Consider the following 15,836-nt stretch of genomic DNA (forward strand, 5'->3'; position numbering starts at 1 on the left):
TTTACCTTTACCTTTATACATGATTAACATAGGAGGAATGTGCTGGGGCAACAGGCGGATACAGGATATGTACAGTGGTACCTCGGTTACATACTCTTCAGGTTACAGACGCTTCAGGTTACAGACTCCGCTAACCCAGAAACAGTATCTCAGGTTAAGAACTTTGCTTCAGGATGAGAACAGAAATTGTGCTCCGGTGGCATGGCAACAGCAGGAGGCCCCATTAGCTAAAGTGGTGCTTCAGGTTAAGAACAGTTTCAGGTTAAGAACAGACCTCCGGAATGAATTAAGTACTTAACCTGAGGTACCACTGTATTGGGAAGTACATTCTAAAAGCCTACTACAAAAGAACAATAGACCCTTGGTTTGCATAGTCTGCCACCTGGGCAAGTCTGGAGGAGTGCCTTTCCCCAGCGATGGACACCTTCCTGTGGACGCACAGGTGTGCAGATATGGGTTGCGAATGCTGCAGGTTGCGAGCGTGCATCCCACACTGATCACGTTCGCAACCCAAGGGTCCACTGTATATTACTTCCATCAAAACTTATTTACACTGTTGAATTTAGCTTAATGCTGCCCACGTTTTAAAGTGTACGCCATTTCCCCCCATATATTCAATAAACATTTCCCGATCTTCTTTAAACGAATGTTCTTCTTGAAATAAATAAATAAAAACTGTCCAGTATCACCTTAGAGACCAATTCAGTTTGTTACAAGAATGTTCTTGTTCTCTTATTCTATAAGTTAGACCCGCAAGCTGCACTTGCAGTTTAAGTTGCCATGCTTCTTTGGTTGAGACCTCGCTCGTTTTCCATTTTGGGGCTAACAAAACACAACGTTAGTGTTCTGCACGATCTCTCCTCTCCCCCGCCGAAAGTCTTCCCCAGCAGCTTTCTGACGTCTGTGGCCCCTTCCGCTCCTGGCGACGGCTCTGGGCACCAACATGACTGCTCTGCTGTAAACACAGACTAAAAATAGCTCCAGCGCCCGAGCCAAACTCTGTGCCGCAGCCTGTGTGCTCTAGGACGGCTGATGGGGCGCTCTGACCTGCAAATGATCCCCTGGCCATGCCCCATGGAGGTCTGCGCTCGACCCCTTTGCAGGGGCTGCTTGCTGCTTCCGCCTGGCTGGGTTGGGCCCGCCTCGCCAAGCGGGCGTTCGACTTCCTGGCCGGTGCCCTCTGGGCTTTGTGGGGCCTCATCGCCTGGTCCTGGAAAAGGCAGGGTGCTCAGGGGCCCCTGCCCGAGCCCTGGGAGAGCTGCCCCGAGCTGAGGGTCTACCGGGGAGGAGATGGTGAGGCTGAGCTGCTCACAGTCCACACACAGCCCTACAGCTTCCAGGTAGGGTCTGGCGGGGGGGCTCTCTTGTGCTAAGGGGTGGCAGGAATCGTAGAATACAGGAATAGGCAGCTGTCCCCAACGGGGATAGAACCTGCAACCTTGGTGTTATCGGCACCATGGTTATCTAACCATGGTGAGCTATCCAGGCTGCATAGAGGCTTTCCCCGGGAGTCAGATGCAAATTCACCTGTCGCGCCTGTTAGAATCGGGGCCAGCTGGCTCAGCCCCAGCTGGAGCGTCTCCCTTCAGCCTTGCCGCTGCGGAGATCCCTCGACCTCTGCTCAGTGACTCAAGCTTGCAGACTTGAGGACACCTTACTCAGCAGTGTAAACTGCGCAACAGAAGAGGCTTGAGGCAGCAGACACATACTAAACTACACATTTATTATACATAAATCAGGACAAAGAAAACATGGCATCTCTCCTTGCCATCTTCTCGGAGAGAGACGGAAAACAAAAGCAATACAGAACGGAAGTTCCGCTCACGCCAGCAATCTGTGCTGGAATGCAAACAGACATGTGACATGTAACAATCCCATGTCTTCAGCAAAGGGTGGAATGAAATACCGACAGCGCCAACTATGACCGTTTCCTGACCACTATAGTCCATGCATGGGTAACCTCAAGTCTGGACTACTGCAGTGCGCTCAATGTGGGGCTGCCCTTGGGGTTGGTCCAGAAGTTCCAGCAGGTGTGGGATGCCTGATGCGAGCATCTGATGAAGAACATGCTACACCAAACGCTGCACTGGTTGTCCACCTGCTACCCAGCCAAGGTCAAGGTGCTTGTATCAATTTGCCAAGCCCTGGACAATTCAGGTCCAGAATATCTCAGAGACTGTCTGAACCCTTACAGCCCAGTTCAATCGCTAAGATCACCTGCAGGAGCATCACAGAGCATCCCCCGATTTGCAGAGGATAATTTGGCAACCACGGGAACAGAGACAGGTTTAGGGGAGAGCAACCAGGTCCACCGCAGGGGGCACCGAACCAGGAGAGTGCTGCAGCGGGCACCACAACAATTTAGGATGGAAGAAGAAGGGGGTGACAAATTTGGTCTTGCACAGATGGGAAACCAAATCTTGAGTGCCATTGGTCCAGCCCTGTGGAACTCCCTGCCACTGGAAACTCAGCAGGCCCCTTCTGGGCCAACTTTCAAACTCCTACTGGAAACTTTTTCCTCTATGCAGGCGATTAAGAACACGTCCTTGTGACTAACTGATGCCTGATTTTCACCTATGTATGGCTTAACTGTAGTGTTCTATGTTTTATTGCTGTAAATGGCTTCAATGTATAATTGAATACACAGCGGTATGCAAGTATCTTTATAAATATTATTTATTTATTTATGTATTTCTTAAATGCAAGCAAGAGGAAATAGCAGCAAGGGGAGGCAGCTTCGGTCTCTGAACAGAATCATGGACCCAGAAGTACCGGAACAGGTTACTTCCGGGTTTCGGTGCTTGCACATGTGCAGAAGCACTAAATCCCGCTTTGCACATGCGAAGAAGCTCTAAATCGTGACCCGTGTGTGCGCAAACGCGACGTCGCAGGTTGCGAAAGCTGTGGGTTACAAACGTGATCTGTGCGGGAAACACGTTCGCAACCCGAGCGTCCACGGTACTCGCATAATTTTCTTATGTTCTCTCTTTCTCTCTCTGCCTGGCAGGTGGATCTGGCCCGCCTGGTGGCGGAGAGCGCCTATTTCGAGGCCCTCTCGAGATCCTGCATGCAGGAGGCATCGGAGAGGCAGCTGGATCTGAGCCACGTGCCCTCGGGGACCTTCCGCGCCATCCTGGAGTGGGTCTTCAATGGGCGTTTCAGCCTAGAAGAGGAAGACCTTTTGCCAGCGGTGCAAACTGCCAGCTACCTGATGCTCCCGGGGTTTCTGGACCGGTGCTGGGTGGCGCTGAGCCCGCTGCTGAGCCCCCAGAACTGCCTGTCATACCTGGGTTTCGCGGAGGCTGTGGGATGCCCCGAGCTGAGAGCACTGGTGTCCGGCTACCTGAGTGCGCACCTGTTGGAGCTGCCCGCCTCCGTCGCTGGACGGCTGGACCCCCAACTGCGGGAGGAGCTGGCGCAGCTCCGCTTCGAGGGCCGCCCCATGCTGTGCGCCCTGCGCAAGGAGAACGTCAGCCTGGCGCCCGGGGTCCCCCTAGAACATCTGCAGGGCCTCTACCACCGCCCTCTGCCCCCCGAGGAGGGGGACTGGCGCTGTGCCACCCGACTGCCCTTCCAGGCCGAGAAGTGGAGCTTCAGCACAGCACAGCTCCTCAACTACCTCTTCGTCATGGGGGGCTACCGGGAGAAGCGGGGGCCCCGCAGTTTCACCTTCCGTATGGCAGCCTTCCGCTACAACCCCTTGACGGGAACGTGGAGATCCACCGCCGCCCCCAATAAGGTCAGGTCCTGCTCTAAGGCCAGGGCTGTGTCTCAGGTACCACACACACACATACATACACACACACACACACACACACTGTATTTTTCCGTCTATAAGACGCCCCCATGTATAAGGCACCCCCTGTTTTGGGGGACTCTGATTTAAGAAATTGGGGGGAGATGGCCCCCATGTATGACGCCCCCAAATTCTGGACATTATGTTTTAGGGGAAAAACCTAGTCTTATACATGGAAAAATACGGTGTGTATGTGTATAAAAATTGATTTCCCATTTTATAATATACGGTATAACCACATCATTATTACAGTCATACTTCAGGTTGAAGTACGGTAACTTCAGGATGAGTATTTTCGGGTTGTGCTCCGTGGTGACCCGGAAGTAACGGAGCGTGTTACTTCCTGGTTTCACCGCTCGCGCATGCGCAGACGGTCAAAATGACGTCACACACATGCGTGGAAGCGGCGAATCGCGACCCATGCACGCTCAGACGTGGGTTGCATTCGCTTCAGGATGCGAACGGGGCTCTGGAACGGATCCTGTTCACATCCAGAGGTACCACTGTATTCGCATGTTCTCTTTTGCTCATTAGAGCCTATTGACTTCCGCCCCTCCCGTCTCACGGCTTTCAAAATTAACCTTTATATCACTGACTTTGTACGCTTTCCAATTCTAGTTGATTCATTACAAATAGCATTAAAATTAATATTATCATAAAAAGGGAGGAAGTTGCCTGTTACAAGTCTTCAGTCAACCCTGCTAGTGATGTTTAATTGCTTACAGTGATCTTTCAAATGTTATATATATATAAATTTACTCTCATCTTGATTTCTTAGCTTCCTGGTTAGTTTGGCCATTTCAGGGTAGTCCATTAATTTGGGGCCGTTTAGGGCTTTCAAGGTCAACACCAACACTTTGAATTGTGCTCGGAAACGTACTGGGAGCCAATGAAGGTCTTTCAAGACCGGTGTTATGTGGTCTCGGCAAGACAGTCTGTGGGCAGGTAGGGTCTCATCCTGCGTACCAGATGGAGCTGGTAGACAGCTGCCCTGGACACAGAACTGACCTGCATCTCCATGGACAGCTGTGAGTCCAAAATGACCCCCAGGCTGCGCACCTGGTCCTGGTCTTTACATCTCCAACACTTATAGATCTTGTTCTATACATTTCTGCTAATTTAACCAGGGTTAGATACCACCGGTACATCATTTTCATCTTATTCTCTTTCGGCAGTGCCTCTCCCTTCCTGACGCTCTCTGCTTTCCTGCTCCTCTTGCAGCGCCGGCGGCACTTCAGCAGCGCTGTGGTGGGGCACCACATCTATGCTGTGGGGGGCTGGTTCCTGGACTCGCTCCTGCCCCCGGACAGCAGCACCCGCCTGTACACGGCCGTGGAGCGCTACGACCCTTGGGCCGACTGCTGGGCCTTCGTCTCCTCCCTGCCCATGGGCGACTTCTCCTTCGCCGTCTCCCTGTCCCACGACCTGCCCCTCTGCACGGCCCATGGTGGCTGCATCTATGCCCTGGGCAGCATACAACGCACCGGGGAGAAACTTCTGCTGTGCTACGATGTGGCCGCTGGTGAGGAGGCGGCAATGAAGCAGCCGATGCGCCGCGCCATAGGTGCTGACTCCCTGGGGCCCTGGGTGCCAGATCACCCACAAAACTCCCCATCAATTGGCCAGGCACCCACAAAATTCAGTGCCAGGGCCATGCACGCTGCAGGGCACCCACCGTCCCGGACACCCACAGTTGCGCTGCCAGGCTGGCACGCATGCGTCACAGCATTGCGCAGAGAGGAAGGCAAGGTGGTGTTATGTGTGAGAAAAGAGATAGGGGTGTCAGTACTTATTTTTATTCGTTGCAGAAGGTTTACACACTGCTTGATTTTTTTAAAAAAGAAAATCCTCATAGCGGTTTACAAAAAAAGATAACCACAGTGCTTTTTTCTTGGAAAAGAGGTGCCAGAACTCAGCCTTGAACCTTGTTCTCTTATAAGGGCAAGGGTGAGAGGTGCCGGAACTGAGTTCTGGTGAGTTCTGGCCCCCCAAAGCCCTGGATAGTAATATTACGAGCCAGAAAAATGAACAATGATTTGAAACTTTCAGAAAGTTGAAATAACTGTAGACTAAAAACAGGTTATGGGACACGGGTGGTGCTGTGGGATAAACCACAGAGCCTAGGACTTGCCGATCTGAAGGTCGGCGGTTCGAACCCTCACGACGGGGTGAGCTCCCGTTGCTCAGTCCCTGCTCCTGCCAACCTAGCAGTTTGAAAGCACGTCAAAGTGCAAGTAGATAAATAGGTACCACTCCGGTGGGAAGGTAAACGGCATTTCCATGCGCTGCTCTGGTTCGCCAGAAGCGGCTTAGTCATGCTGGCCACATGACCCAGAAGCTGTACGCCGGCTCCCTCGGCCAGCAAAGCGAGATGAGCGCTGCAACCCCAGAGTTGGCCACCACTGGACCTAATGGTCAGGGGTCCCTTTACCTTAACCTTAAAAACAGGTTAAAACTTGTAAGTTTCGAAACATCTGGAGAGGCTCCTCTAAGCGGGAACCTTTTCGGCGGGTGCCGAAAAGAGTACAGCGAAGAGTACATCAAGAGGCAGGGAGTTCCAAAGTGTAGGTGCAGCCATGCCAGGAGTTCTCACGAAAGCAGAACAGATGTTTTGTGGCGGTTCCACTGATCAGCATGGTCGGGTGGGCACATACTGGGGAAGACGGAGGTGGCTGATTGTGGGTTAAGCGGGCAGGGAAGGACGGGGGTATGAAGAAGGGCTGGCAGTGGGTGCGAGGGCAGGGGATCTGGGCTGTGGGTCCGGCCTGAGGGTGGTTACATCCCCGCCTTCTCTTCTCCTTGCAGACACGTGGCAGGAGCTGCTTCCGACTCTGACGCGGGCAGACGCCGACCTGCCTGGGCTCTACTTCCTGGGCGGCGCGGAGACCCTCTTTGTGGTGGGGGGCAATGCCCAAGACAACGTGGTCACCTCCTTCTGCCCCAGGACCCGGCAGTGGGGCCCTGCCCGGACCCTGCCCAAGTGCAGCCTGGCCGGACAGGGTCTGGCTTTGGACGGCACCCTATATATGGCCTCTCCTGACTTGGAGGCCCTCTTGGAAGTGGAACTTGGAGTCCCAGACTGCCACCCGCTGCCTCCGCCACCCTTTCCCCTGTCCTACGAGGCCATCTTTCTGCTCCACTTCCCCCCAGATGGCTGTCGGGAGGAAGAAACAGAGTCAGGGGCACTCCAGGGACTTTGAGTCTCCCGTCTCCCCTCCTCCCTTTTGTCTGTCTGTCTTTTCCCGTCTGTCCGGTGAAAAAAAGACAGTCACGGAACCAAGAAATTGCACAAAATAAATTACCGTGAAAATCCCTGAAACGAGAAGTAATCGACTATAGAATAACAACAACAACAACAACAACAAAACTAGAATTAAACAAAGACTTTATGAGATGCCGGCTACAAAACTCATTTCACTGAAATAATCAGTTTCCTCAGAAGGAAAAAAAGAAATTGTAAGATTTGAAGTGATATCAAACAAGCTCAAGAGTAGGGCTGAAAATGCTTCCTTGAGTTTACAAAGAAGGTATGAAAACCTCAAAGACAAGTTTTAAACATAGCCCTATTTAAGAGAATCAAGCAGCAGTGATAAGAAATTGAGGTTTAAAAGTTTCAAACAAACTCAAAAAACAGGGAAGAAACTCAAAAAAGTTGTACACATAACCCTATTTAAGAGAACCAAGCAGCAGTAATAAGAAATTGAGGTCTGAAGTTTCAAACAAACTCAAAAACAGGGCTGAAGCGCTCTTGACAGCTGATGTTAAAGACTTCAAACCTTAATTTTGTATTACTATTATTACTGGATTCTCTTAAACAGAGCTATGTTTAAAAGTAGACATTGAGGTTTTCATACTTTTTTTTGTAAACTCGAGGAAGCATTTTCAGCCCTGCTCTTGAGCTTGTTTGATATCACTTAAAATCTTTTAATTTCTTTTCCCGTCTGTCCAGCAGCTCTGGGGTTTGGACCAGATTATTGGTGACTTGTCAAAGTCAGTTGGCAGCTCACGGCACCTCGACCTGTCTGATGTTATCAGCCGAGATGGGCCATTCCTGGGTCAAGCCTTCTTGCTGGGCACCCTCCCCCACCCTCCCTTGCCCTCTCACCCAAATACCGGCCTCTATTTATAGCACCACGGCTTGCAAAACAGCTGCTGCTGCAAATGAAAAGGGTGGTCTGGCTCCTTCCTCCACTCCCGATTCTGCACGCACGCCACGGAGTGCGTCTCCCCGCTGCCCCAGGTCCAAACAGCTACCTGGAGCTTCTCTCTGACCCAGATTCTCCACCTAACCCACAACTGCTCTTCAGAACTTCTCGTTTTTGCTGCGAAGGAGCTGCAGGGTTAAGCTTACAACAAATCATCACAAAATTGCAGGGCACAAGGAGGGCACCTAAATCCCATCTAGTCCAACGCCTGTGCCTGGAGTGGCCTGCTTCTATTGGAGAAATGTTGGGGTTCAGTACCCAATACCCTTTGGGTTCACAGCCTGGGCAGCCCATAAAATCCAGAGACCATTTGCCAGTCATACGGGATTATTTCATTTTATTTGTGGTTTGGTGTGACTATTAATTTCACAAACAATGAAGCATATGGTAGGAAGGTACCAACATTATACAATACAGTCTGGTGCACGTAGGTTATCCCTCTTCATTCCTCACTGTTTCTCCATTTAATTCTGATATCTGTAACCAGTGACAAAAGGATGGATTCTGAAACGTATAATTTTGAATTGTTACTGGTATAAACTATTATTTGCCTGCTTAACCGTGTTCAGTGTCGGGAAAGCGTGGGAGATCTGAGCAGGAGGAGACAGACTGGAACCGGAGTAGAAAACGGAATGCTTTGAGTTGCAGGGTTTTGAAAGAGCTCAGGACTTGCTGCAGACTGTGGGACTGCAAGAACTTTGAAGCAAAAAAACCCTCTCTGGGAAAAGAGAGAGTCCTACTTGTAACGGGATATAAAGAATATGTATATGCAGCGCATGTTTGTGTGTGTGCAGTAAACAACAACTCTGCTAAACAAATGTTTCGTGCGGTGAGCTTAAAGCTTCTGTGCTGCACAAACACAGAACACACTCAACAAGATGGGAAGGGATGGAGAAGCAGCAACGCAGGATGAAGCCAAGCTTACAATTCTTGGGCTGTTGCTTCATTTCTCAGGCCGTGAGGTTCTGTTCCTCTCTCTCCAGGGCAGTGAGTTCCTCCAGAAGTTTCTGTTTCTCCTGCTGCAGCCTCTCTTCCTTCAAGAGACCCTCCAGCCACTCCATCAGAGGACCACCGATGATCAACATCTGGCTGCACAGCTTCTTAGTGAACACCGATCCATTGTGGATCTTGGTGATAGGCTCCAGATGAGAAAGGCTATGGATTTTCCTGCAGGCATCTTGCTCCTCTTGACGCAAGATCCTGGGGAACGTCATCATGGACTCAAGACACGCTTTCCCCATGCCGGTGTGAGGAATCAGGTGAACAGGAATTTCAACCCTTTCATATTTGCAGGAGCTCTTTGGGGCTTGAAGGGACTGGAAGCAGGTGAAGATGATCTGGTCCATCCTTGTGCTTTTGTCCTCGCCAAAACAGGAGATCAGCCCCGCAAAGTCTCTGTCCAACATCTGATACATCACTTGCGTGCAGAGGTTGATGTGTGATGGCCAAACGGTGACGTGGGGGTGGGAATGATGTTGTTGTTGTTGTTGTTTAGTCGTTTAGTCGTGTCCGCCTCTTCGTGACCCCCTGGACCAGAGCACGCCAGACACTCCTGTCTTCCACTGCCTCCCGCAGTTTTGTCAAACTCATGCTGGTAGCTTCGAGAACACTGTCCCACCATCTCATCCTCTGTCGTCCCCTTCTCCTTGTGCCCTCCATCTTTCCCTCCATCATCAGGGTCTTTTCCAGGGAGTCTTCTCTTCTCATGAGGTGGCCAAACTCTTGGAGCCTCAGCTTCAGGATCTGTCCTTCTAGTGAGCACTCAGAGCTGATTTCCTTCAGAATGGAGAGGTATGATCTTCTTGCAGTCCATGGGACTCTCAAGAGTCTCCTCCAGCACCATAATTCAAAGCATCCATTCTTCCGCGATCAGCCTTCTTTACAGTCCAGCTTTCACTTCCATACATGACTACTGGGATACCAGCTCACAACCCTCGTGGGCTGTCCCGTTAACTTAGCCAACCTCTCCGCTTCCGTCGAAGCAGCCGAGAGCTGTTCCAGGGAAATCTCCACCTGATCTTTCCTCGTATCTGAGCGGAGCAGAATGATCACAGAGTGAATGTGAGCAATTCGGCCAGCTCCGACCTCGCTGAGGCAGAGGCCCATGACCTCTTTTTGCTGAGTGCTCAGAGCGTGGACCATGCAGACCAGGAAGGCGTCTGCCTCCAAGTGCACGGCCTGCAACACCATCACCACCTGCTTCGCTTTCTGCCTGCCGCACCTGTTCAGGGGAAGAGAGACGACGAACGTGCCAGTCAGTGGCCCTTCCGCCAAGGCCTGCCTGCACAGAGAACGAGACAAACAAGATGTGCCTACATTATTACATGAGCACTGTTCCACAGCATTTGATATTTTCATTTACATACATTCATTCGAAATAAGATGGGTTCATGAAGCAATTCTATATCCTCCCACCACGCTGATGAAGAATTCTACAAAACAGTAGTCAATATCGGGAATTACTGTTCTGTGTTGGACATCATATGTGCTGAACACACAAAGCTTCACAGCTTGTCTGTCATCCTACACAGTCTGGTACCTCGCTTCATTTAAAGATTTCCAGAGACTTTGAGACTAAAGATTTCATTTTGGACTTGTTATGGTTTGAAGGAATTCTATAAAGATTGTCTATTGTGTATGTACATGGTCATCGTGTTGCCTAGACATTGCTGATGCACAGAGAACGAAACAAACAAGATATTAATTTCAGTGTTGCTGGTGTGACACAATCCCCACCAGCAAGTTCCATATTTTTCCGTGTATAACACACACACACCCATGTATAAGGTGACCCCTATTTTTAGGGGGGAGATTAGAAGAAAATGGGGGGACATTGCCCAGAGTTCTGCAGTTTTGTTGTTGTTTTTTGCGGATGATTGCCGCCCAGATTTTTTTAGGGGGAAGGACTGCTGAAAATTGGCACATCTGAGTTGCGCTGCCGCACGTGCGCCACTAAACCCACCTATCAGCTGTTCCCTCAACGCAAGAAGAAGCCGCAGCAACAGCAAACACACAACAGCCCTTATCACACCCACAAATAACACCGATGACAATCACACCTATGCAGAAGCTACCCATTCTGTGTCACAAAAATGCACTGACCATGTATAAGATGCTCCCCCCCCCCATTTTTTTATGTTCATTTTGAGGGGGGAAACCTTGTCTAATACATGGAAAAATATGGTAGTTGAAGAGTGGCACACCAAAGGCGGGGGGGGGGCGCTCAGTCGGCAGAGCGTAAGACTCTTCATCTCAGGGCCCTGGGGTTCAAGCCCCATGTTGGGCAAAGGGATTCCTGCATTGCAGAGGGTTGGACTAGATGACCCCTTGAGGTCCCTTCCAACCTTACGTGTCTATGAATTCTATACACTTTCAAGCAAAGGGAAGCAAAGGGGCAGTCAGCTCCATATATAGCAATTCTCTCTTCTACTAGCTTATTAATCACGAGACATACCCACTTCTCTTCCTGCTTGTTCTCAAGATTTATAGCAATAGTTGCCGCACACACACCCTGTTCCCATTCTCCCCTCGCGGTTCTTTTGCAAACGCGTCCTTCCCTTCCCAACCTTCGCTTGCTCCGTCCTCCTCACACACATTTCAACTTTTGATTTCATCACCTGTATAATTTCTGCGATACTTCCTCTCCCACCCTCAAAGCAAAGGGAGGACCTGCTCTCGGACACTAGTTCCGTAGTGTTACAGGTTCGAATCCCCATAACGGGGTGAGCTCCCGTTGCTCTGTCCCAGCTCCTGCCAGCCTAGCAGTTCGTAAGCACACCAGTGCAAGTAGATAAATCAGTACCGCTGTGGCGGGAAGGTAAACGGTGTTTCTATGTGCTCTGGTTTCTGTCAGGGTGTCCCGTTGCTCCAGAAGCAGCTCCCAGTACGTTTCCACCTCCATCGTTCTGCCCAGACACTGAGGTCCAGCGCCGAGGGCCTTCTGGCGGTTCCCTCACTGCGAGAAGCCAAGTTACAGGGAACCAGTCAGAGGGTCTTCTCGGTAGTGGCACCTGCCCTGTGGAACACCCTCCCACCAGATGTCAAAGAGAAAAAGAACTACCAAACTTTTAGAAGACATCTAAAGGCAGCCCTGTTTAGGGAAGCTTTTAATGTTTAATAGGTTATTGTATTTTAGTGTTTTGTTGGAAGCCGCCCAGAGTGGCTGGGGAAACCCAGCCAGATGGGCGGGGTATAAATAATAAAGTATTATTATTATTATTATTATTATTATTATTATTATTATTATTATTATTTAGTCCTGCTGGCCACATGACCCAGAAAGCTGTCTGTCGGCCTGAAAGTGAGATGAGTGCTGCAACCCCAGAGTCGCCTTTGACTGGACTTAACCGTCCAAGGGTCCTTTATCTTTAGTATTACTGGGCCAGGTGGGGGGAGGTGGGGAAGGTCCAGATTATATCTGGGGGTCCCTTCCAGGCCCACGATTCTATATCCGTGAAGTTTTTAGGAGATCCTGTTGAAGGGGCCAAAGCAGTTTCCTCGTGAGGCTAACTGGCTCCAGCTGAGCCAAGCTAAACACCTTCACCTGCACTGTTGCCATGGAGACAGGGGGTGGGCCTCTGCCCACATCACCTAGGAAGGAGAAAAAATTGGCTGGGCTGGAAGCTGGCGGGGGCGGGGAGGCTTCCTGATCTCTACGTCCCAGCAGCTGCTCCCCGCACCCCCCAAAAAACAAGCAAATAAATAAAAATGCTTAACTAACGGACCAATTGCATCACAGATAACTTGTTCTGTGCCCCTGCCCCCTGCAATAAATCCTGGCTACATCCATGCCTTCTGTGGTTTCCAGCAACGGGCTATATGCGTGTGTAAATAAATCCATCTTCTCTAAAGACAAGACAGTCTCCCTTGCCCTTCAGTCCAAGGAAACTGGGCCTGGACTGGAACTGCGGAACTCCCTGCCACAGGAAGCAGTGGTGGCCAACAACCAAGATGGCTTTAAAATGGTTGGAGAAATTCATGTGAGGAGGAAGAGAGGGCTGCCAATGGCTTACTAGCCACAATGGCTCTGCTCTGCCTCTACAGCGGAAAACAGAAATGTTTCCAATTCCCAGTTACAGTGCTACCTTGGTTCTCACGCTTAAAGTCTGTTCCAAAACCAAAGTGTTCCAAAACCAAGGTGTGCTTCCCCATAGAAAGTACTGCAAAATGGATCAATCCATTCCACACTTTGGAAAACAACCCCCTAAAACAGCAATTTAACATGATTCTTACTGTCTAACGAGACCACGGATCCATAAGATGAAAGCAATAAGCCATGTGCTGCAGTCACACAACCAATCAGTGCCTGACCTGGGTTCCACAGTGTCACACAAACACACACAAAAAGAGCCGCAAAACCAATAACGCAAAAATAAACAGCAAAAACAGAAACCTCAGCGTAACACTCAAGATGGAAGTGTGGCGCTTAAAATGGAGCACGTTTGGCTTCCAAAAAAAGTTTGCAAACCGGAACACTTCCTTCCGGGTTTAGCAGCGTTTGGGTTCCAAGTTGTCTGAGAACCAAGGCGTTTGAGAACCAAGGTCCCACTGTGCTGGAAACCAGAGGAGGGGAGAGTTGCTCTTGCACTCAAGATGTTGCTTGCGGGTTTCCCATAATAGGCATAATAGGCAGTGGCGTAGCGTGGGGGGTGCCAGGGGTGCCGGCCGCACCGGGCGCAACATTTGGGGGGCGCATTTGGCCGGCCCTCCCCGAGGAAGCAGGAACCCCACTGTCCTCAGACCTCCTCCGAAGCCTGACGGTGGGGCGGAGAGACCTTCTTCCCGCGCCAGCCTTCGGATGGCTGTCCTGAAGACTTGTGGTGGGAGCAGTGGCGTAGCGTGGGGGGTGCAGGGGGGCCTGCTGCACCTGGCGCAACATCTGGGGGGCGCGGAAGAGACTCGAGTGCTAAAATCCACGGGTTAGGGGGCGCAAATTACTTGCCTTGCCCCGGGTTAGGGGGCGCAAATTACTTGCCTTGCCCCGGGTGCTGAGAACCCACGCTACGCCACTGATAATAGGTTGGCCACTGTGAGACCAGAATGCTGGCCCAGATGGTCCCTTGGCCTGATCGAGCAGCACTCTGCTTATGCTCTTACATTTATCCAGGACCTTGGGAAGACACTCTTCTCTGAAGGCCAAGTGGAGTTTGCACAGACCTTGCAGAGCGAGTCCAGTTGGTGGAGCTGGAACAATGCCTGTTGTTCACACACCCCTTTTTGCTTAGCAAAAGCAGCAGGACTGGCCCCTCCTGCTTCCTCTATCCGTGCAGCCTGGTGACTCCTGGGGGGGGGGGAATGGCTCAGCCTGGCGCACAGGGAGCCAGGAGTCTCCTCCAAATGCCCTTCCGGCTGCAAGGGGCTGTCCCAGGCTGCAGGTTGCTGCTTGCTGTTTACTGCAACAGCAGCTACCTGGGCCCAGCTGAGCTGCTTCACCTGGAGGAAGGAAGGTCAGCCACGCAGGGTGAAGGTCGCAGGTAAAAGCAGACCCTTCGGAGCTTGCAAGGAGGGAGGCGCAGGCACAAGCAAGCTGGCCACCTGGGTGCTGCTGGGGGATGCTGGAGGGTTTATCTCTGCATCTCCTGGTGCAGGTGATCGGAGGAGGCCCAGGGAACTCCCTGGAGAGGGTTCCCTTTGCACTTTGCACAGGTGGGAATGTGCAAGGCATCGCACGGTTACAGCAGCATTGCAGCAGCTCAAAAATGATACCTTGGGGTGGAGAAGGGTAACTGAAAGACCAAGAGGGGTGTCTGTGGAGTGACTCCCCTAGGATGAAAGATTGCATGGTCTTTGGGACTTTTTAGAAAAGGTGAGTAAGAAGGCAACACAGCAGAAGTTGATAAAATTCTCCACGGCCTGGAGAAAGCAGAGAGAGGTAAGTTTTCTCTCTCCTAAAAGGAGAACTTGTGGGTTTTCAATGAAGATTCGGGACAGATAAAAGACTTTTTCACACAGTGCAGAGACAAACTACAGAACTCACATGTGAAAAGGATCTAAGGGTTGTGGTGGCCCACAAGCTGAACATGAGTCCACGGTGTGACGCAGCAGCAACAAAGGCTCTTCTGGGCTGCATCAACAGAAGTCCAGTGTCCAGATCAAGGGGAGTCATAGTCCCACTCTGTTCCGCCTCCCTGTCCGACCTGTGCCAATAATCTATATATTTATATATTGCAGCCACGTGAAAATGCAATTGATGTGCACAGCAAATGCTTTTTCAGTGAGTTCTGTTGGACATGCTCCCCGAGACATGCACTCAGGAAGCGTCTGTGCCCGAAGGCATGGGAGGGCTACCCTGTGGCCCCCCCAAAAGCTCTTGGAGCCCGAGTCCCATCAACATCTGGCCTAGTGGTCAGAGTCACAGAGTTCGGCAGGGGGTGACTTTGGGCCAGTCGCTCACGCCCATTCTCAGCCTGGCCTGCCTCGCGGTGTTGATGTGAGGATAAGACGGGAAGACCCACGTACGACACATTGAGCTCCTCGGAGGAAAGTTGGATACAAATGTCAGAAAAGTAGAATAAATCGATCAGCCCAGCACGCGCAGCCAGTACACAGCTGTCAACGTTTACCCCTTTTAAAGGAAAATGCCCTTATTCCGAATAGGGTTCCTCGCAAGAAAAGGGAAAAGGTGACAGATATGAGCCAATAACCTGCGGGGAACCTCGCGTCCCAACATACAGGCTGGGGGGTCTTCGTGCCTAGGGGCGAGGTCGCTTCTTCAGCCGGCAAGGAAGGGAACTGGCGCTGCTCTTATGCGAAGGGGGGGGGTCTCCCCAGCTGATGATCGGAGGGGCCGGCCGGGGGAGCGAGGCAGCGTCCTGGGTGCCCCCAGCCCACCCCGT

At 51.2% G+C, this 15,836-nt stretch overlaps 3 protein-coding genes across 5 annotated transcripts in view; 2 read left to right on the forward strand and 1 right to left on the reverse strand.

Annotated features, from left to right (window-relative positions):
• The first annotated feature begins 1,018 nt into the window (after positions 1–1,018).
• On the forward strand, positions 1,019–8,167 carry LOC308595644 (kelch repeat and BTB domain-containing protein 13-like). Of its 3 annotated transcripts, none has more exons than XR_014012093.1 (5): positions 1,019–1,340; positions 3,008–3,739; positions 5,018–5,318; positions 6,602–7,773; positions 7,832–8,167. XR_014012093.1 is itself a non-coding variant. In XM_081210175.1 (4 exons), exons 1-4 carry the CDS (start codon positions 1,068–1,070, stop codon positions 6,994–6,996), a joined length of 1,701 nt encoding a protein of 566 aa, XP_081066301.1. In that variant the 5' UTR covers positions 1,019–1,067; the 3' UTR covers positions 6,997–8,167. The 3 variants fall into 3 exon arrangements, 1 of the variants encoding a protein (XP_081066301.1); XR_014012094.1 differs by having other exon boundaries at positions 6,602–7,398; positions 7,502–8,167; XM_081210175.1 differs by having other exon boundaries at positions 6,602–8,167.
• Positions 8,168–8,321: 154 nt separating this feature from the next.
• LOC308595849 (lys-63-specific deubiquitinase BRCC36-like) lies at positions 8,322–10,191 on the reverse strand (the record flags this gene model as incomplete). The annotated part of the gene is made up of 2 exons (XM_081210594.1): positions 8,322–9,475; positions 9,915–10,191. 2 exons carry the CDS (start codon positions 10,189–10,191, stop codon positions 8,952–8,954), a joined length of 801 nt encoding a protein of 266 aa, XP_081066720.1. The 3' UTR covers positions 8,322–8,951.
• A 4,167-nt stretch (positions 10,192–14,358) lies between these two features.
• Positions 14,359–15,836, forward strand: part of CPT1B (carnitine palmitoyltransferase 1B) — a 37,840-nt gene continuing 36,362 nt past the window's right edge. Inside the window, exon 1 of the mRNA XM_081209967.1 lies at positions 14,359–14,474. The gene's annotated coding sequence lies outside the window, so the exon portion shown is untranslated. The remainder of the gene's footprint in view (positions 14,475–15,836) is intronic.

This window comes from Podarcis bocagei (genome assembly GCF_964188305.1).
Source record: "Podarcis bocagei genome assembly, chromosome: 10".
Taxonomy (NCBI): Eukaryota; Metazoa; Chordata; class Lepidosauria; order Squamata; family Lacertidae; genus Podarcis; species Podarcis bocagei.